A 20,813-nucleotide genomic window follows, 5' to 3' on the forward strand; every position below is an offset into this window, starting at 1 on the left:
ATGAGCTTAGAGGTGGCTGTGCAAGAAAGAAGCCCCTTAAAGCTTGACTTAAATTTGTTCCTGACCATATAGACAAATTAAAAGCAGAATCGGTGGCAATTGTAGAACTAAAAAGTGCTCCTATATGGTAAGTGAAGCCGATAAAATGGACAATGTGTGTAGAAACAAGGAGGTGGTTTTAATGTTATGGCTGATCAGCGTAAAGCTCACTTAACTGTGAATAGTGTCACCAGTGACTTCTTCTTAATGGCAAACCTTAAATGGTAAATGGATTTGTTATAAAGTTGTTTTGGATTTAATCTGATATCAACCTTGGCAAAGAGACCACTGTCCCACCAACCTTTTTATTAATATGAAGTCAAAGGACAAAGAAGTTTGAATCATTCAGTCACAGGAAAAGAATATTTTCAAAAGGTATTGACATTCCAGGGCTGCCATGGCATACATGTAACCTTAGATTCACATACAAAACACAACAATGTAATTACTGTAAAATCAGATTTACTGGAGCTATATGAGCCATTACTGTGTATATGAATACACTCATAGGTGTACATAATATTTAAACCATTGCCACTGGTATATGTTCATGATGCAAAATCCTAAAGCTGGACTGGATATTATTTGAAATGAATCATAATGTGTAACTGTTCATTGTATATTTATTTATAAAAATTTATAAAAATGTTATTTATAATAAGTCAGGTCTGAGTTATACTTGATTGTTGTTTTTTTTTATTAATAAAGTTTCCAAAACCCACCTGATGTACCAGTGTTGTTTTTATTGCATGTTCTTACAGCTTAATGTGTCTTCAATGGTGTAAATGTAAAGTGCCACAAATCTTAACCCTAACATTAAAATCATAGTCAACTTAAATTATGCCATGATCTAAGAAGGAAATTCAAAATCTGTCATAACATAGCAGACCATGAGTGTACTGGACATTTTATTTCAAAAGCATGGACATTAATCTTTAATTGCTCCCTCTTTTATTTGTGGCAGTATGAACCCAAGATATTTCAAGTTTTGTCTGGTCAACTTTATTTCATTTGTTAACATACATCCATTACTGCATTTCAAACCTTTGACACATTCCAAAAAAGTTGGGATGGTAAAGCATTTACCACATTGTATTGTTGCCATTTTTTATCACAACAAAAACAAAACAAAAAGATGTTTTGGCACCAAGGATACCGATGCCAAGCGGTGAAGTGATTCAGTTGTTATTTTGTTCCATTCTTTCTGCAAACATGTTTCATGGCGTGCAACATTACACGATTGTTTCAATTAGAAGTAAAATAAAAAAAAAATAGTTATCTTCAAGTAAGGAGATTTCTTGGCCAACATTGTGTGAAATGTGCACTTCCATGGCATGGCAAGTGGGGTTATGGTGTGGTCAGCGTCTAAAACATATAGTTAAGAACCCCGTTAAAAGCCGCTCAGGTGGCGCAGCGGTAAAGTACGCTAGCTCACCAGAGTTGGGTTTTCGAATACATCGTATCGAACCTCAGCTCTGCCTTTCCGACTAGGCTGAGCGGCAGCATGAACAACGATTGGCTGTTGTTCAGGGTTAGAGGGTCGGATCATAGGTCCTCATAACTGGTGCGACTGCGGCCCCTGCTGGCTGACTGATGGCTCCTGCACAGGGCTGAGGAATAATGCTGATGGGGGTGTGGCCCTCCGTACACAGTGCCCATCAAGTATATGAACTCGACTCCTGCAGGCGAAAAATGCAGTCTGTACTGACTGTACGTGCCGAAGGGGGCGTATGTCAGTTCAGAGGCGTCCTCAGTCAGCGGTGAAGGGTCGATTCAGTATAGAGGATGCAATCAGCAGACATCCCAAGTCTCCCAGAAGTTCCGGGAGTCTCCCGCATATACATAGCGGCTCCCTGATGCCCGCAAGTCAGGTAAAATCTCCCGGAATCTAGAACGAGCGCACACACACGCGCACGCAGGCGACACAGACTTTTTTCCCCAATCACGTATTAAATCGGTTATCTGATATACAATCTAGCGCACTGTGTAGGGAACATAAATTAATTGTCTAATATACTGTCTAGTGCACTATGTAGGGAACATATATTAATTGTCTAATATACTGTCTAGTGCACTATGTAGGGAAAATAAATCCGTGATCTGATATACAATCTAGTGCACTATGTAGGGAACATAATTAATTTTGTAATACACTATCTAGTGCACTATGTAAGGAACATAAATCATCATCTAGTTATACTTTCTAGTGCACTATGTAGTGAACATGAATGCGTTATCTAATACACTATCTAGTGCACTATGTAGGGAATATAAATCCGTGATCTGATATACAATCTAGTGCACTGTGTAGGGAACATAAACCAATTGTCTAATTCACTATCTAGTGCACTACGTAGGGAACATAAATTCATTATCTGATATACAATTTAGTGCACTATGTAGGGAACCTAAATCCGTTAACTAATACACTACCTAAAGCATTATGTAAGAAACATAAGTCTATTATCTAGTACACTATCTAGTGCACTAAGCAAGGAACATAAATTATTTTGTAATATACAATCTAGTGCACTATGTAGGGAACATATCTTTCACACTATCTAGTGCACATTAATGTGTTTGTGACGCAAACAGTTAGCTTAGTATCTCAGTTAGCAGCTCCTAATAGTTCTGTTATCGCCCATATCCCTTGGGTGTTTTTTTTTTTTTTCGGGGGTGCTTGGGGGGGTCTGGGTCGGGGTCGAGGTCCGGGTCCGGGGGTACCTCCCTGAAATTAGTTTTTGCAACTTGGGATGTCTGAATCAGGGTAATTGGACACGACTAGACTGGGGGATAAAAATTGGGAGGAAAAAGTGGAAAAAAGAAAAAAAAGAACCCCTAAAAAAAAAAAAAAAAAGAATAAAATAAATAAATGAACACATCAGTGCAACGAGTCTGCAGCGTAGTGATTGACAGGTTAGGAGCCAATCAGAATAGAGATGAGGGGTTGGGGCGGGAGTTCCTGCTAGGGTAAGCTGCACCGAGTCAGTACATCCCGGTACAGTGAAATCTGTTAAATCACCTTTATATAAACATCGTTTCATGAATCTTTACGTGCTTGTAATAATAGTGTTTAATGATCTGTGGTAATGTGAAGCGTTTCGACTGTGTGTCTTTGACTGTGCACTATACGTTCAAATGCTAATGTATTAATGTAACGGTCTGTGTATATATATCTATAACTGTTTTAAATTGAGTGATATGTTTATGTGCATTGCTGTTAAATTAGTGTGTTTGTACAACACTACAAAGTTGTTTTTATTCGGATATTTGCAAAGATTGGTCAATGTCACTGAATAGTAGTGATGAACGAATCGGTTCACTTTTAAGTGAATCGAGTAGGGTAATCGATTCCTTGTCACAAGTCGTGCCTCCCACTACGTTGTTACTGTTTGGGTTGTGGAGACTGCTCGACTGTCGACAGAAATACACTGCCTGACCAAAAAAAAGGTCACACGCTCTAATATTTTGTTGGACCGCCTTTAGCTTTATTTCTGTCCAGAGTTGCATTAATTTTTCCCCAAGATCTTGTATTGATGATGGGAGATTTGGACCACTGCGCAAAGTCTTCTCCAACACATCCCAAAGATTCTCAATAGGGTTCAGGTCTGGACTCCGTGGTGGCCAATCCATGTGTGAAAATGATGTCTCATGCTCCCTGAACCACTCTTTCACAATTTGAGCCCGATGAATCCTTGCATTGTAATCTTGGAATATGCCCGTGCCATCAGGGAAGAAAAAATCCATTGATGGAATAACCTGGTCGTTCAGTATATTCAGGTAGTCAGCTGACCTCATTCTTTTGGCACATAATGTTGCTGAAGCTAGACCTGACCACCTGCAGCAACCCCAGATCATAGAACTGCCCTCACAGGCTTGTACGGTAGGCACTAGGCATGATGGGTGCATCACTTCAGCCGCCTATCTTCTTACCCTGATGCGCCCATCACTCTGGAACAGGGTAAATCTGGACTCATCAGACCACATGACCTTCTTCCAAGGCTCCAGAGTCCAATCTTTATGCTCCCTAGCAAATTGAAGCCGTTTTTGCCGGTTAGCCTCACTGACAAGTGGTTTTCTTAAGGCTACACAGCTGTTTAGTCCCAATCCCTTGAGTTCCCTTCACATTGTGCGTGTGGAAATGCTCTTACTCTCACTATTAAACATATCCCTGAGTTCTACTGTAGTTTTTCTACGATTTGATTTCACCAAACGTTTAAGTGATCGCCAATCACGATCATTCAAGATTTTTGTCCGACCACATTCCTTCCTCGAAGATGATGTTTCCCCACTGTCCTTCCACTTTTTAATAATGCATTGGACAGTTCTTAACCCGATTTTAGTCGTTTCAGCAATCTCCTTAGATGTTTTCTCTGCTTGATGCATGCCAATAATTTGACCCTTCTGAAACAGATTAACATCTTTTCCACGACCACAGGATGTGTCTTTCGACATGGTTGTTTAACAAATGAGAAGCTACTCACTGCATCAGTTAGGGTTAAATAACTTGTTGCCAGCTGAAACATAATCACCCATGCAGTAATTATCCGATGGGAGGCTCTTACCTATTTGCTTAGTTAAATCCAAGTGGTGACCTTTTTTTTGGCCAGGCAGTGTATTAACACAGTTGGTTAAAAGGACGTTAAAATTACAAACCACAGCGCCACTGACAAGTAATCTGGTGCTCAGATTAAATTCGACCGAGGTGAAATTCGACACCGTTGTAGCTGTGTAGTGTGTCGTAGTGTGTGATGCCCTGCAATGGACTGGCACGCTGCCCAGTGTGTTAGTGCTCTGCACCCATTGGTTCCTTTTTTTTTTTGAAGAATGTGACCCTTGTAGTCTTTAATCAACTCTCTGAAGGGTTTGGAGCAAAAGGAAGTATAAACAAGCTTATCTGGCTGGCTCTGCTGTTAAAACATGCATTGACAAAAGTGTACATTCAATTCATGTTGTGTGTAGCAGGTGCCAGCTTGGGGACCAGCAATATATATTTTTAACTTGGTCTTGAATGGTCATGGTGTAGCAAAGTGAATTGTTTGGTGGGTTTCCTGACTTAACTCATTTCTTGAAATTTTTGCAGTGTGTTGGAGCTGGAAATTCAGCAAACTGGGACCTTGGTCTGGTTGGTGCATTTGTCACAGTAAGCTTTAACAACATTATTATTCTGTATTTTAGTTTGTGTGCATCCACTACAATATTGTTTGATACATTTTTATAGCAGTTATATTATGTGTTTCAGGATCTTTGTGGACAAAAGCCTTCTGAGATGAACAGGAAGGGTTTGGAATAAAGGAGGGCAACTAAAACAAGCCAGAGGAACACCTGATAAGCTCTGGGACTACCCCAACATTTGAACTAAATTAGTGCTGCTTCTCTGTGTCTGACTGGAATGGTCCCTGGCAGAGGAATGCCGGCTGTCAGCAGTCACTGAAAGCTCTTCAGTGCTTGGAGGCCCAGTGTATTTAGGGTGTACTAACTTAGCAGAGCTTAGCAGGTTTTATAAAACATTTTGGCTTTATTTCTTAGCACATTCCTCTGCAGCTGAAGATATGGGGGCAACCGGATATGGCTACTACCGCTCGGTTATTTTCACTTGTATGTTTTTGGGCTACTTGTTGTATTATTTCAACCGGAAGACGTTCTCCTTTTTGATGCCGACGGTGTTGGAGGAGATTGAACTGGATAAAGAGGAACTTGGTGAGTCATGTTTACTGTAGATATTTGAACAGGAAGATATGAATAATGTCATCAGAGTATTGTTATATTTACATACAAAGTACATAATATGCTTTATGTATTTAGTGTTATGCTAAAGTTTGCACACCCAGTTTCATACTGTTTATTTGCTTTAACTGAAATAACCAGAAGTAACAAAATACTTTTTCCACTATATGTTCAATTTAGGAATTAAATAGAAATTGTGCACTAAATCTTGTGTAAATTCTACTTGTTTTTACTTAGTAAGTCAACAAACACTTTTGTAACTCAGAATGGCATTTATGTGGAGTCTTGGTAATAGCCATGCTTCTGGTAACAGCAGTTCCGGGGGTTCGAATCCCGGGCTGGAATCGCAGGTACAGAGGGTGCATGGTGTTAAGTCAACCTCGCCATTGTGAGGACACATAGCAGTGAACTTAGTGCCAGTCCCAAGCCCAGATAAATAGAAGGGTTGTGTCAGGTAGGGCATCCTTTGTAAAAAGTGGGCCAAATTAAATCCATCATGGCGACCCCGAACATGAGTAGCCAAAAGGATTCATATTATTATAATGCTAGATGAAAATACATGGAAGATGAAGTGCACATATACACTTTACTCACAGCACCAACAAGCATCTGGTCAGTGAAGGTTCTATGGCGGTCCCTTTCAATTAATATATGTAATGCCAGAGTGTACAGAGCAAGAGATGACCTATATTTAGTAACTGTATACCCACAAAGTTCATGTGGTAAAATAGGTGTAGCTTATGTATTAGATAGGTTTACCTAGTAAGTGTACATGACCAATAATGTTCTTAATTATTAAGTTTTGGTGTTTCAGCCACACCATTTCTATCAGGTATATACATTTAGATATATATAATTAAGTTCCAGTATTACTATGCTTTTGTGCACAAGGCCAACTTTAAATTAGGCCAACTGGTCTACTGCAATTAGAGTGAGGAATAAGATTGTATAATGTATAATCACTTATAAAGTCTTTCAGGTCTTCCTGGGTAGATCATCATATAATTGTTTCATTTCTTTGTTCTTTTGCCAGGTTAATTATCTTGTTTCTTTGTTCCTGTGCCAGGTCTGATCACCAGTAGTCAGACTCTCGCCTATGCCATCAGTAAATTTATCAGTGGCGTGCTGTCTGATCAGATCAGCGCCCGCTGGCTCTTCTCTTCTGGCCTTTTCATCGTCGGGGGCATCAATGTGGTCTTCTCGCAGTCCTCCACCCTCTGGGCATTCACTGTACTCTGGTTCATTAACGGCTTCGGCCAGGGCTTCGGCTGGCCACCGTGTGGCAAAGTCCTGCGGAAGGTATGTTTTTTTTGTTTTGTTTTTTTCAGGGCAGACATATTAAATACAGGACATGCTGCCTCGGCAGATCCTGAAGCTAGGTGTTCTGTTACGGCTCGAGTGTCAAGACAGACGTGATTAGACTTTCAGCCTGAACCTCTGCCATTTAAAAGAGTCAGTATGCAGCTGTTCTTCTGAGTTTGGCATCATGACAGGAACTGGCAGCTATGGAACTTTAGCTGTTTGTATTTAGGGATCCTGTGCTAAGGGGACAGATTATGTTTCACGATTTAGGGCTGCATGGTTGTGCCAATAAGAAACAGCTCTGAGGCATAACACTGCAACCACCATGCCTAACGGTATGTACAGTGTTGTTTGGTTTAAATGCCTCACTTTATCTTTTCCAAACTCACTTCTGGTCATTGTGGTCTAATAACTTAGATAACATATAACTTAAATACATATGCTTTTAGGTCACACTAAATTAGGTCCTGATGCAATTCGAGTGTGGTCACCAGTTCTTCAAGAAACTGTCATGTCTCCTTTGTACTGCCTTGTCTGGGTTCACCCTAATGACACACTGCACCAATGCACTATGGATGAATGGAAATACCAAAAAGTATTCTCCTCCTGAGGAAGCTTAGGTCATTTCATATTGCAACAGTCTTTTGTGGCCAGTGTTTTTTATGCTATGGTCTGTTGGATGAGAGCACCACTGCAGGAGATTCTAAGTGTCTATAAACTTGTTAAGAAGGCCAGCTCCATCACTGGACCCACCAGTGATGTTGACTAGTGGACATTCTAAACAATGTGCTTCTGATGTTTACTACTATAGCACCTGAATTTCCATTCATCCATCCAATCAACCATCCATTCAATCATCCATCCATCCATCCAACCAACCATTCATTCATCCATACATCTTTCCATCCATTCATCCAACCAACCAGTTAACCATCCAACCAACAATCCATCCAACCAATCAACCATCTATTCAATCATCCACCCATCCTTCCATCTGTCCATCCATCCAACCAACCATCCATCCAACCAACAATCCATCCAACCAATCAACCATCCATTCAATCATCCATCCATCCTTCCATCTGTCCATCCATCCAACCAACAATCCATCCAATCATCCATCCAACCAACAATCCATCCAATCATCCATCCAATCATCCATCCAACCAACAATCCATCCAATCATCCATCCAACCAACAATCCATCCAATCATCCATCCAACCAACAATCCATCCAATCAACCATCCATCCATCCTTCCATCTGTCCATCCATCCAACCAACAATCCATCCAATCATCCATCCAATCATCCATCCAACCAACAATCCATCCAATCAACCATCCATTCAATCATCCATCCATCCTTCCATCTGTCCATCCATCCAACCAACAATCCATCCAATCATCCATCCAACCAACAATCCATCCAATCATCCATCCAACCAATCATCCATCCAATCATCCATCCAACCAACAATCCAACCAATCATCCATCCAATCAACCATCTATCCAATCATCCATCCAATCAACCATCCATTCAATCATCCATCCATCCTTCCATCTGTCCATCCATCCAACCAGCCATCCATCCTATCATCCATCCAACCAACAATCCGTCCAATCATCCATCCAACCATCCATCTATCCAACCATCCATCTATCTATCCATCCAACCAACCAACCAATTCTCTCCTTCTTCCTCCCCCTCCCGACTCATTAACTAGCTTTAAAAACAAATAAAATACATACCACAAACAAATGACTTCCAGCAAAGAAAACAACACTGTGTATGAAGAGATTAATCACGACTCTTCCCTCTTATCATTTCACAGTGGTTCGAGCCGTCTCAGTTTGGCACCTGGTGGGCTGTTCTGTCCTGCAGTATGAACCTTGCTGGAAGTTTAGGGCCAATCATCACCACCGTGCTGGCCCAGTACTACAGCTGGAGAAGCATCATCTCCATCTCCGGTGTGATCTGCATGGCCTTCGCTTTTGTCTGTCTGCTGCTAGTAAAGAACGAACCCAAAGATGTTGGCCTGCCCAGCATCCAGCCTGGCACAAAGACGGGCAAAGGTGGCAAAGGAAGTAAGAACTGCAGCTGATTCTTGCAGCGTGTTTCTTATTCGTTTTGATAACTGGCTATGTATTTAAAACACCAAGGTGGCATTGTGCCACAGAGCAACCTAAGTTCTAGGGACCTTGTTTGATCTTTGCCTCCTGTTACTGTCTGTTCTTTCTAGTTAGTTCTAATTTGCTGTGTTTTTTTCTTTTTATAAAAGCTCAAAATGATGAAAGCAGCCTTAAAGAGTTCCTGCTCTCTCCATACCTGTGGGTTTTATCCTTCGGCTACCTGGTAGTGTTTGGGGTGAAGATTGCATGTACAGACTGGGGCCAGCTGTTTCTCATGCAGGAAAAAGGCCAGTCAGTCATGATGGGTAGGTCTGACTCTAACATCATGTTACTACCACCACACACCAAGTGTAGGTTGTTTGGAATACTCAGGTGTTGCAATGTTCTGCGCTCAGTACTCCTTGGGCCAGACTTAAACATTGTAAGGTCATTGCTATTTGCTTTTGGTGAAGGTGCTACATTCATGCGTGGTAATGAGATCATTAATGATGTTTGAGTCCAGTGTAACCTTTAACATCGTTTCCATCTTATCATCTGTCCAGGTTTATTAATCGCTCTTATTTTTCTTGCCATTTTCCCCTGGATTTTTCTCCTGTATCATTTACTTACTTCCAGTTCCAGAGTGTGAATCTGTTGCCGCTTGCACAACCCCTCAACTGAACAAGGAGAGGTGGATCACTATATGGCCCCTCAGATACATGTTCAATTTGCAGCCTCTTCTAATCACCTGCCATTGTTGGGTGATTAGAAGTGCCTCTTTAAGCATCCCCCCTTTATCTGCACCCCCCCCCCTTCTCTTTTCCACTTGTGCGGGCACCCAGACAAGTCTCGGCGGATGCATATAGCAAGAAGAGACCCTGTCTGACCTTTTCTTTCTCAAATACGGCCAGTTTGTATGGACCTCTGGCCAGGTCAGTGACTGTGCTAAGATGGGAACGTGCAAATTACACCACTGTGCTACTCCAGTGCCCCTGTTGTCATTTTAATCTGTTCCAGTTTCCCATTCAACTGCTACTTCATAAATAAACAATAGTGTTACTTAATTGATCATGGGGGGCTTTGGTAGTGCAGTGGTATGTTGTATGTAACATGGTTGACTGTGTCTGAGGTAGGATGGCCGAAGCCCTGCGATGGATTGGCACCCTGCCTTGCACCCAGTAACCCTCCATCACCCTAATCAGCATAAAGCGGTTGATGAAACAGATATTTATTCACACCCTTGTTTTCCGTAGGCAGTTCGTACATGAGCGCTCTGGAGGTTGGTGGCTTTGCTGGTAGCATTGCAGCAGGTTTAATCTCTGACAGAGCTGTTGCACGGGTGAGTGTGCACACCTGAAAATCTTAATACATACAATATTTGATGTACAGTTCTTTGCAAAGGTTTGGACACCACTGGTCAAATTCCAATTATTTGCAGAATTTTACGTAGGAATAAAAATCCAACATTAAATATTTGTTTTTTGTTTTTTTCCCAATATGTTCAGATTAGCAGTTAACAGTACATTAGCATTTGTTCCCTTTAGAGCACATGTTTAATGATTTGCACTTCACCGTGGGTGTCCAAACTTCTACATTACTGTCACATAGTGAGCAAACCTTGTTTGTAACTTTATGATGTCATTAAACAGCAAGGACTGGGCACATATGGCAATCCTCGACATGCCCTTCTCTTAACCATGATGGCAGGTATGGCCGTGTCGATGTATCTCTTCCGGGTCACCATCACTCCAGAGGTTCCTGAGGTACCTCATCTTCATACCATGCAGCTTTATTGTAACAAATACATACAAAACAGAGAGGGTGGCACAGTGGCTGAGTGGGTAGCACTGTCGCCTCACAGCAAGAAGGTCCTGGGTTTGATCCCCAGGTCGGGCGGTTCGGGTCCTTTCTGTGTGGAGTTTGCATGTTCTCCCCGTGTTTGCATGAGTTTCCTCCAGGAGCTCTGGTTTCCTCCCACAGTCCAAAGACATGCAAGTGGGGTGAATTAAATCGTCCAAGACTGTGTTAGATATAACCTTGTGAACTGATGGGCCTTGTGTGGTAGGTGGCTACCGGTCCTGTCTTGAATGTAGCCAGAGTGTGGAACATTAAAATCCTATATCCTATAATCCTAATAAACAAACAAAGATACAAAACATAGACGTTCATTTAATACTGGCTGGCCTTGCTTTTGCATTTGTATTCAAACCTAGTAACAAGTATAAACAAAAACCAAAAGTATATAGACGGCCCTTGGAATGTTTACCATTTAGGCGTGCAGACTTAATAGACAAACGTTGGTAGAGAAAGGGCTGTACTGAAGGGCTTAGTAAAATATATGGGTCTTTCACAGGGTCACCTTTGTTGCTCTGGTCATCTTGTAATTGGAAAATGAAGACATCCAGAAGCAACAACAGAACAAGTGATGGCCGTTATAATGCCAAGCATGGCGCTCATGTGGCGCAGCGCTCTATTATACTAGCCCACCACTGCTGAGATCTGCATTAGAATCACAGAAGGTGAGATTCGACTCGGCTGGCTGGGCATCTTCACAGTCTTCACAATCCATTGTGAGGCTTCGGTCACCTCCGGCCCGCAGACATAGCCAATCATGTCTGTGTAGACACCTGGCTGGTAGATAGCACAGCTGAGATTCAAATCCTTGGTCTCACCATTAGTGGATTAGCGTGCTGCCTGAGTGCCTGAATTTGATTGCATTTAATAATAATAGTAATAATAATAACTGCATGGATGCCCCCCACAAGTGTGTGTCAGCTTTTAAATTTTAACTGTAGTTTTTTGTATGTTCTTCTTTAGGAACCTCCATTCTGGTATATTGCTCTTCATCCCATCTCTGTCCTCACTGGTCTGTCTGAACAAGAGGTACCTATCACCTTTACATCATCTTATTTCTAACTGACTTACAAAGCATCTCAATACATGATCAATAGTCAAAAATCACCTTGAGTTCATATTCTCACTGTTAGCATTGGCCTTCTTCTCAAGGTCCAGGTTCCTCTTAATGCTTAAAACATGCAGCAGGTAAACAGGCTCCTCTATATTAACCCTTGTTGAGTGTGTACACGTGTGAGTGTGTGGTGTCCCGTGATTAATTTACACTCTGTAAAGGATGCATTCTGTAAATAATAGATATATGAATGAAGCTAGCTATGAGAGCTAGAGGGTGTCGCAGTTGGTTTAGTGGGTGCCATACAGCAACAGGCATCATAAGGACCTTGGTTCAATCCTCTCATGGGTTTTTTCGGAGTACCCCAAGTTTCCTTTCACCTCCAAAAACATGCAGAAGCAAAAGGTGGATTGAGTCAATGTGTGAGAGAGTGTGAATTTGCTCTGGATGCAAATTAGAGCTTAACAAAGTAAACAGTGTTAGTGGCAGCCCTAAAGACATGGAAAATTTGTCCTGTCACTGTATGTGTCAAGTTCCTCTTATATCAGTGTAGGATTCCTTCAGGTACTTTAGTTTCCTCCAATCTTTCAAAACATGATAAAGGTGCATTGACAAAAAAATGCCCCTAGGTGTGAGTGAGAGAGTGTATGGGTGAGTGTGTAATGCCTTTTCCAGGTGGATTTCTGTCGTGTGCCTGGTCTTTCCATCTGGACCCAGTGCCATTCTGATCAGGATGAATTTCACTGGTGTGACTGTAGCATTACACTTAGCAATAGCCCTTGTTCTTTTATTTTTCTAGATCTGGATATTGACTCTAGGTGCTGTGTTTGGATGCTCATCCTATGGTCCAATTGCACTGACTGTAGCATTACACTTAGCAATGGACCTTGTTCTTTTATCTTTCTAGATCTGGATATTGACTGTAGGTGCTCTTTTTGGATTCTCATCCTATGGCCCAATCGCACTGTTTGGCGTCATCGCTAGCGAGAGTGCCCCTTCTAACTTCTGCGGGACATCCCATGCAATCGTAGCCCTCATGGCAAATGGTATGTCTGAGAAAAGCTTAACCATTCTATTCTTATATCTTCTTACCAACAAATGTCCTACTGATTTTATGTTAATTCTTTGATTTGTGTTTGTGTGAACTAGTTGGCGCATTTCTTGCCGGTCTTCCGTTTAGCACCATTGCTAAACGCTACAGCTGGGACACAGCCTTCTGGGTAGCCGAGGTGACCTGTGCTGTAACCACAGTTTGCTTCTTTATGGTACGCAATATGAGAACGAAGATGGGTCGAGTTCATGAAAAAACTCACTAATCAATAATCAAGCCAATGTCATCCACCTGAGATTCATCAGCGAAGCTACATGGTACCATCACTGCCCAGAAAAGTACCCATCACCCGAAGAGTAAATACACTTCTAGTTTCACATAACCATGCCTCCAATGGTAGTTTGAAAAATAGGTTTACGGGTTAAAAAGTGTGTGTGATTGGGGGTGGGGGATGCTCGGAAGGTAAAGAATAATGCTAAATGTTAATAAAGTTTATTTATTTGTGAGATTGTTCACACTCAGTGTTATTCTATAGATCTTTCCAGTATAAAAATAAATAAACCAACAAGCAAAAGAACTTTAGGAACATTCAAGGTTGTGCAAGGCTTGTTCTACTTGATCTATATGATTAAGTCCACTGTGGTCTTGAGAACACTCAAAGCCTTAGATCTGTCTCGATCTATGTCCTGCCACAATTTGATCACAAAGATCCACAGACATTTACTTTGACTTCATGGCTTTGTTTTTGTCCTGAAAATGCAGTATATATTGGGGGCTCTTATTGACCTTGCTGTCTCTTTTCAAACTATCTCCAATCAGTTCAGATTGCAACAGGTAGACTCCAGGTTCTGGACATCTTAATGATAATCGGGGCAAAGAGGATGCACCTGACCACTATTCGGACTGACACTGTTACAAACTGTTGTCATGATAGTGTAGATTGATGGTGGTAAAAAAAATGGTAATTATAGCCTTTCAAAATCAAGTCACAAAGCAATAAACTTTCTAATATGCACAGATTCAAAAGCCTGCCTTCAAGATTTAGCACTTTATAATTCCACACAGCCGATAACAGCAATCATAACCCATAGACTAAAGCAACTGAAAAGCCGTGGCCACGACATAAAGTTCTGCTGGATCCCAGGACACTGTGGCATTAAAGGGAATCAGCAAGCGGACATGACAGCAAAGCAAGCCGTAATATCCCCAATCCAACAATGCCCCTAAACACCATCCGATCTTAAACCAGTTATAAAAGCATACACCACAGCAGGCTGGCAAAAAGAATGGGAAACTCATACCACCAACAAACTTTTAAGAGATCCACCCTACCATATAAACGGATAAAACTCAATACCCCAAAAAACAATGGAAACAATGTATATACACAAGATACCGCATAGGACACACCAAATTGACCTATACATACTTGCTAAAAGGAGACCAGGCCCCCATTTGCTCATTCTGTGGATCAAGAACTTCAATTAAACACATTCTCTATTCATGCCAACAGATGAACGCCATCAGAGCAAAGTTCTACAGCAGCGGTCCCCAACCACCGGGCTGTGGTCCGGTACCAGTCCGTGGGTCATTTATTACCGGGCCGCACAGAAAGAATAAACAATTAGAAATCACTACAAGAGCAATTAAAGGATTGTCTCCAATCACCACTAGGTAGGAGCAGTGTCTCGTTACAGCGAAAAAAGCTCAGAATTCACATTGATTTTCCATTCTAATGATCTTCTATTTTAAATCCTCCGTGAAATTATATCTTATATGAAACCGGTCCGTGGTGCAAAAAAGTTTGGGGACAGCTTTTCTACAGTAGAGACAGCTACAGGGAAATTTTCACCTCAGTACCCTCCCAAAAACTGCTTAAATTCTTGGAAGCAGTCGTATTTAAAAACGCCATATAAGGAAAGATAAAGAAAAAAACAATTAAAACTCTGTACCCACATTGTTACATAATCACTCTAACCACCATACGGACTTGTTAAGAAAGCAAATCGACCCACCACTTTGACTTTTAAGGACTATTAGCTAGCCATGACGATAGCCAAAGCAGCTGACATGGCGTAAAGAATTAAACATCAACACAATGCAATGTGTGCAAAAGTCAAGGGCTCTGAATACTTTCTGAATTCACTGTGTGTGTGAGAGTGTGTGTTTGGTTTTTTTTAGACAAATAAATGTGCTTTATTCATTTAGTCACAGAAACAAGCTGTTGAGAAAGCCATTAAAATGTCAAGAGCGCTAGAACACACTTTCTTCACAAATCTACACAAGCTTTTTACCCTTAACTGTATTTCAGATTTATTTATTGCAGTTCACTGTCACAACAATGAATCACTTCATTTTTAGCTGCTGGTAAGGTTTCAGATTTTTGCTGCTAATTCTCAGTATTAAGTTAAATGTTGTGCATAAAGCTTGTATTAAAATCATTTTGGAAGAAATTACAGAATTTTTGTGCACTTTTGGTTGTGTGCACATTTTCAGTGTCATTCTCAGTGTATTTCACTAAAACAATGTGTTTATTTATACACTAAATGTTCAGGTTTCTTGGTTTAGGACCTTTTATCATGTTAGATTGATCTTAAAACTAATTTTAGGAAATATTATCCAAATTAAAAACTTAATAAAATAAATGAAAATAACTGATTTTATCATTTGTAGTGCAGTATAAAAGCGTCATGTGTACAATCACTGTAATACTAATAAAGTTCTGATATTTAAATGATTCTGATTTGTTTTTGTTTTTTTTCCCTCTCCACTTCTGTTTAGTATAATTAACCTTTTGGTAAAATGGGTCCTATACAGCCTTGGGGTTCTTGGTTCTGTGTCAATATTAATTTACACAGTTAATTAATAAAGTATTAATATTTTCATTTCATTTTTATCAACTGCTTTATCCTGATCAGGGTCACAGTGGGTCTGGTCCCCCCAGGAAACACTGGGTGCAAGGCAGGAGTACCGTTAACAGGGCACCATTCCATTGCAGGGCTTTGCAGGATTAAATAGCATCACTCATCATTTCAGTCTATGGTATTTCATAGTACAGTTTTACACACGTTTGAAATATGCTATGAAACATGATGCCTGATGGGTTTTGATTGTTCTCCTGTATCTGTTTGTTTTCTTTGGGTATCTCTGGCTCCACCCACCTCCCAAAAAATGAAGTAGATGGATTTGCTACTTCAAATTGCCCTTTTGTGCATGTGAGTGGGGCAGCATAGTGGCACAGTAGGTAGCGCTGTCGCCTGAGAACAAGAAAGGCCTGGATTTCATTCCCTGGCCAGGCAACCTGGGTCCTCATTGTGTGTAGTTTGCATGTTCTCCCTGTGTCAGTGTGGGTTTTCTTCTACAAGTGCAAAGACATGCAGTCAGGCCAAGTGAAGCTACTAAAATTGCCTCAAGTGTGTGTGTCCACGCTGTGATGGACTGGCGACCTGTCTAGGGTGTTCCCTGTCTTTCGACAAATGAATCAGACCCACCGTGACAGTGACCAGGATAAAGCTGTGGTAAAACCGATATTAAAAGAATAAATGAATTTCGTGTCTGATTAGGTTTTCTTTTGGGTACTTTAAATTGCCCTTTTGTGTAAGTGAGTGATCGAGTGCGAGTATATGATGCTTTATGTGCCCAGTGTTTAAATGAATGAATGAGTTAATGTAAGAGAATATGTGAGAGTAAATGTGAGCTTGTGAGTATACGATGTTATTTGTGCTCAGTGTTGGAATGAATGCATGAGTGAAAAATATGTGATATGCAGGGGCTGCTCGTTCCTTAGGGCGAACGGGCGACGTACCACCAAAGGACGAAAGGAAATAAATTTTTCTATCACAGCTGTGACTGTTCTGGACAGCCTCTGAATATCGTAGTCCAATCAGCATCGAGTTGTGTTCCGTACAGTACCGCCCCTTTTGGATTGCTCTCATAGACTTAAGGCTCTTTTTTTTTTTCGAACTGCAGGCGCTGCAATACATTCTGAATGGGTTCCGGGAGGGCTCGCACTTACGTGCTTGCGTCACACGTAACCTGGTGTCGCGATCTCGTCACCATGACTACCATCACTTCAGTTCGGAGCAACTCCATCGTGTCATTAAGGGAAATGCCATTCAGTCATCGTCGTAATCAGGATAAATGAGCAACTAAAGAATTAGGGCCACCCAGACAAAATTTAAACATCAAGCAAGTATCTACAAAGGAGGGGAAATTATATAAGTTACAAGTAAATTACAAGTAAGTAATATAATTTTTAAATTGTGGATTGTGATTGCACTTATTGTATCTCCCCAATTGTTTAATTGTACTTCTTTATTTATTGCACATCAGCCCCGATGCCAATCTTTATTCTGGATCTGCTGCACCTAAAATAAAATGCTATCTGATGAAGAAATCTGATGAAGTAAATTGTCAGTGTGAAGGCTTTACTTAATTTTATGATTAATGGTAAAGCTGGTCTCTCTCCATGTTCAAAGTTATTTGTGAGGGCAAACTGACAGATGACTTAAGATGTTAATTATTTAAGCCTCAATTTACCCATTGAACGAGTCACCTTGGCCATCATCGCAACAACTGCCCCCCCTGAGAGATTTGGCAGGAGCCGCCACTGAGTAAGAGTGAATTGTGAGTGAGCATATGATGTTTTTGTGCCCGGTGTTTGAGCGAATGAATGTCACACGACCTGGCCTTGGAGACGGGGCGACACACCCGGTCCTGGCTGCCCCGGGAGGAGAGGTTGTGCCAGCACTGCACTCTCAGTACAGTAAAGACGGAGCTGTACTTCCTCACCCAGTGTACCAAGTACCACCAGATCCGCTCCCAATTCTTCCCTAAATTTAACACCGTCATCCCCAACTTTACCTCAGTCCCGGACCCCGACATACTGCCCCACCTACTGGGGGAGAACAGAGAGAGCTGCGCACTATCAGCACTCTATACACACACCTGCCACCAGGTGAGGGACAGTGGGTGACCATGTCCCATACACACACACACACACACACACACAAACTGATCGTTATTACTACCTCTTTACTGTAAATATTATAATTTTTATTGTTATTATTTTGCACTGTTTTTATTAATATTTAATTCTATTTTATATTTTTGCACATGTAACTGTTTTGTATATATTTGTTCTTATTGTTATTTTTATTATTTCTCTGTAACTTGCTTTGGCAATACGGACGTCCTTGCCAGTGCTCTAGCAGGTACCGAAATGCTCCAGCTGTGGGCGGTAGTGAGTTTAGATTTAGCTGTGAATCTGCAGTAGAAGGAATGAAGGCACAAAGCGGAGGTGGGTGACGCACAGCTTCCTCTTTCTGTGTTTCTGCTCCGCGACAGCTTCAGCATGGTGAGGACCGCACCTTGTATTTCATTAAAATAATGCATTTAATCCCCCTGTTTAATCATATATCCACACAGAAACAGTTGCGATAGAATCTAAATACACCACGTTGACAAAAATAAATGAGAAATATCGAATATTTGTGTTTTTATTAAAGAGTGATTGTGGGTCGCTAAGCGGTTAGCATGAAAAGCTAATCTCACCGCTGTGTGTACTGAGCACGAGGCCGCATTCTGAAACCGTTAGCATTGTAGCTAACCTACGTCTACGTGTGTAAAGAAGTAAAACAACAAAAATGTAGTTTGTCAATATAGTTACTTGGTCTTTAAGTGTATGGTTCATTTTATTCTTCAGGGTTTCCATCACCAGTAGCCTAATAACCTGGTAATTATAGTAGTACTATTGAACGTTAGATTTACTCCGTTTAACTGCGTCGTGAATGTGTTTGGGTGCTTTAAATTGCCTAATTATCAAAAGTTTAAAAATGAAATGTACAAATAATAGAATTGATTGGAAATATTCGACAAATGAAAGTCTTTATTTTTTGTCTCGATCGGTTTTATCTAACATCTAAGTTTAACGAGAAGAGTAGGGCATTAATGGTGTTCCGTACATCACTGGTTCATGTACTGCATTCAAATGTTGATTTCAGGAATGTTGCTAAATAGAAATAAAGTAGTAGCATTGTTTTCCACGTTATTAACTTATAAGGGTTTATTACAGTTGTGAAAAGTATGTTAAGTATGGTAAGCTTTTGGATTTGCAGTTGACTAAAATGCATGGCATTTTTTTGTTAGTCAATTATGCTGATGGTTTTCTGTAGGGATTCCACTTAATACAATATTCTTTAAAATTAAAATGGTTTGTACAGAGATTTTTAACTTAGTACATACAGGGGTTGGACAATGAAACTGAAACACCTGTCATTTTAGTGTGGGAGGTTTCATGGCTAAATTGGACCAGTCTGGTGGCCAATCTTCATTAATTGCACATTGCACCAGTAAGAGCAGAGTGTGAAGGTTCAATTAGCAGGGTAAGAGCACAGTTTTGCTCAAAATATTGCAACGCACACAACATTATGGGTGACATACCAGAGTTCAAAAGAGGACAAATTGTTGGTGCATGTCTTGCTGGCGCATCTGTGACCAAGACAGCAAGTCTTTGTGATGTATCAAGAGCCACGGTATCCAGGGTAATGTCAGCATACCACCAAAAAGGACAAACCACATCCAACAGGATTAACTGTGGACGCAAGAGGAAGCTGTCTGAAAGGGATGTTCGGGTGCTAACCCGGATTGTATCCAAAAAACATAAAACCACGGCTGCCCAAATCACGGCAGAATTAAATGTGCACCTCGACTCTCCTGTTTCCACCAGAACTGTCCGTCGGGAGCTCCACAGGGTCAATATACACGGCCGGGCTGCTATAGCCAAACCTTTGGTCACTCGTGCCAATGCCAAACGTCGGTTTCAATGGTGCAAGGAGCGCAAATCTTGGGCTGTGGACAATGTGAAACATGTATTGTTCTCTGATGAGTCCACCTTTACTGTTTTCCCCACATCCGGGAGAGTTACGGTGTGGAGAAGCCCCAAAGAAGCGTACCACCCAGACTGTTGCATGCCCAGAGTGAAGCATGGGGGTGGATCAGTGATGGTTTGGGCTGCCATATCATGGCATTCCCTTGGCCCAATACTTGTGCTAGATGGGCGCGTCACTGCCAAGGACTACCGAACCATTCTGGAGGACCATGTGCATCCAATGGTTCAAACATTGTATCCTGAAGGCGGTGCCGTGTATCAGGATGACAATGCACCAATACACACAGCAAGACTGGTGAAAGATTGGTTTGATGAACATGAAAGTGAAGTTGAACATCTCCCATGGCCTGCACAGTCACCAGATCTAAATATTATTGAGCCACTTTGGGGTGTTTTGGAGAAGCGAGTCAGGAAACGTTTTCCTCCACCAGCATCACGTAGTGACCTGGCCACTGTCCTGCAAGAAGAATGGCTTAAAATCCCTCTGACCACTGTGCAGGACTTGTATATGTCATTTCCAAGACGAATTGACGCTGTATTGGCCGCAAAAGGAGGCCCTACACCATACTAATAAATTATTGTGGTCTAAAACCAGGTGTTTCAGTTTCATTGTCCAACCCCTGTAAATGAACAATCGATCTGATTTGCCAGTGTAGGATTGTAGAACTTGACATTAAATCACAGTAATCTTATAAGGTCAAGGCTAAGTGATTGATACCAATTATTTATGGTAATGGGATTCAGAGTAAGGTCAGTGTTTAATCACCACTTGTGATGTCTATGAAAT

General features: G+C 41.2%; 2 protein-coding genes across 6 annotated transcripts in view; both read left to right on the plus strand.

Moving 5' to 3' along the window:
- Positions 1-20,813, plus strand: part of rps25 (ribosomal protein S25) — a 240,040-nt gene that overhangs the window by 217,215 nt on the left and 2,012 nt on the right. Inside the window, exon 1 of one of the 5 annotated variants that reach the window (XM_063014572.1) lies at positions 18,387-18,493. The exons of the other annotated variants lie outside the window; for them this stretch is intronic. Within the exon in view, the coding sequence (XP_062870642.1) occupies positions 18,491-18,493 (3 nt within the window). The 5' untranslated portion in view covers positions 18,387-18,490. Of the gene's footprint in view, positions 1-18,386; positions 18,494-20,813 lie in introns of those variants that run through there. 5 annotated transcript variants of the gene reach the window in all.
- On the plus strand, positions 2,978-13,643 carry slc37a4b (solute carrier family 37 member 4b). Its single transcript, XM_063014486.1, has 11 exons — positions 2,978-3,009; positions 5,123-5,182; positions 5,282-5,739; positions 6,833-7,065; positions 8,902-9,154; positions 9,349-9,504; positions 10,432-10,517; positions 10,828-10,941; positions 11,996-12,061; positions 12,994-13,132; positions 13,236-13,643. Exons 3-11 carry the CDS (start codon positions 5,592-5,594, stop codon positions 13,400-13,402), a joined length of 1,362 nt encoding a protein of 453 aa, XP_062870556.1. The 5' UTR covers positions 2,978-3,009; positions 5,123-5,182; positions 5,282-5,591; the 3' UTR covers positions 13,403-13,643.

Source organism: Trichomycterus rosablanca, chromosome 18 (genome assembly GCF_030014385.1).
Source record: "Trichomycterus rosablanca isolate fTriRos1 chromosome 18, fTriRos1.hap1, whole genome shotgun sequence".
In the NCBI taxonomy this organism is placed as follows: Eukaryota; Metazoa; Chordata; class Actinopteri; order Siluriformes; family Trichomycteridae; genus Trichomycterus; species Trichomycterus rosablanca.

What these genes read in the sequence shown, in the direction of transcription:
- slc37a4b (XM_063014486.1), top strand. Translation starts at nt 5,592, where the DNA reads ATGGGGGCAACCGGATATGGCTACTACCGCTCGGTTATTTTCACTTGT. An exon ending in GGGCAAAGGTGGCAAAGGAA is followed by an intron (nt 9,155 to 9,348) that starts GTAAGAACTGCA and finishes TTTTTATAAAAG; the next exon opens with CTCAAAATGATGAAAGCAGC. An exon ending in CGTAGCCCTCATGGCAAATG is followed by an intron (nt 13,133 to 13,235) that starts GTATGTCTGAGA and finishes TGTGTGAACTAG; the next exon opens with TTGGCGCATTTCTTGCCGGT.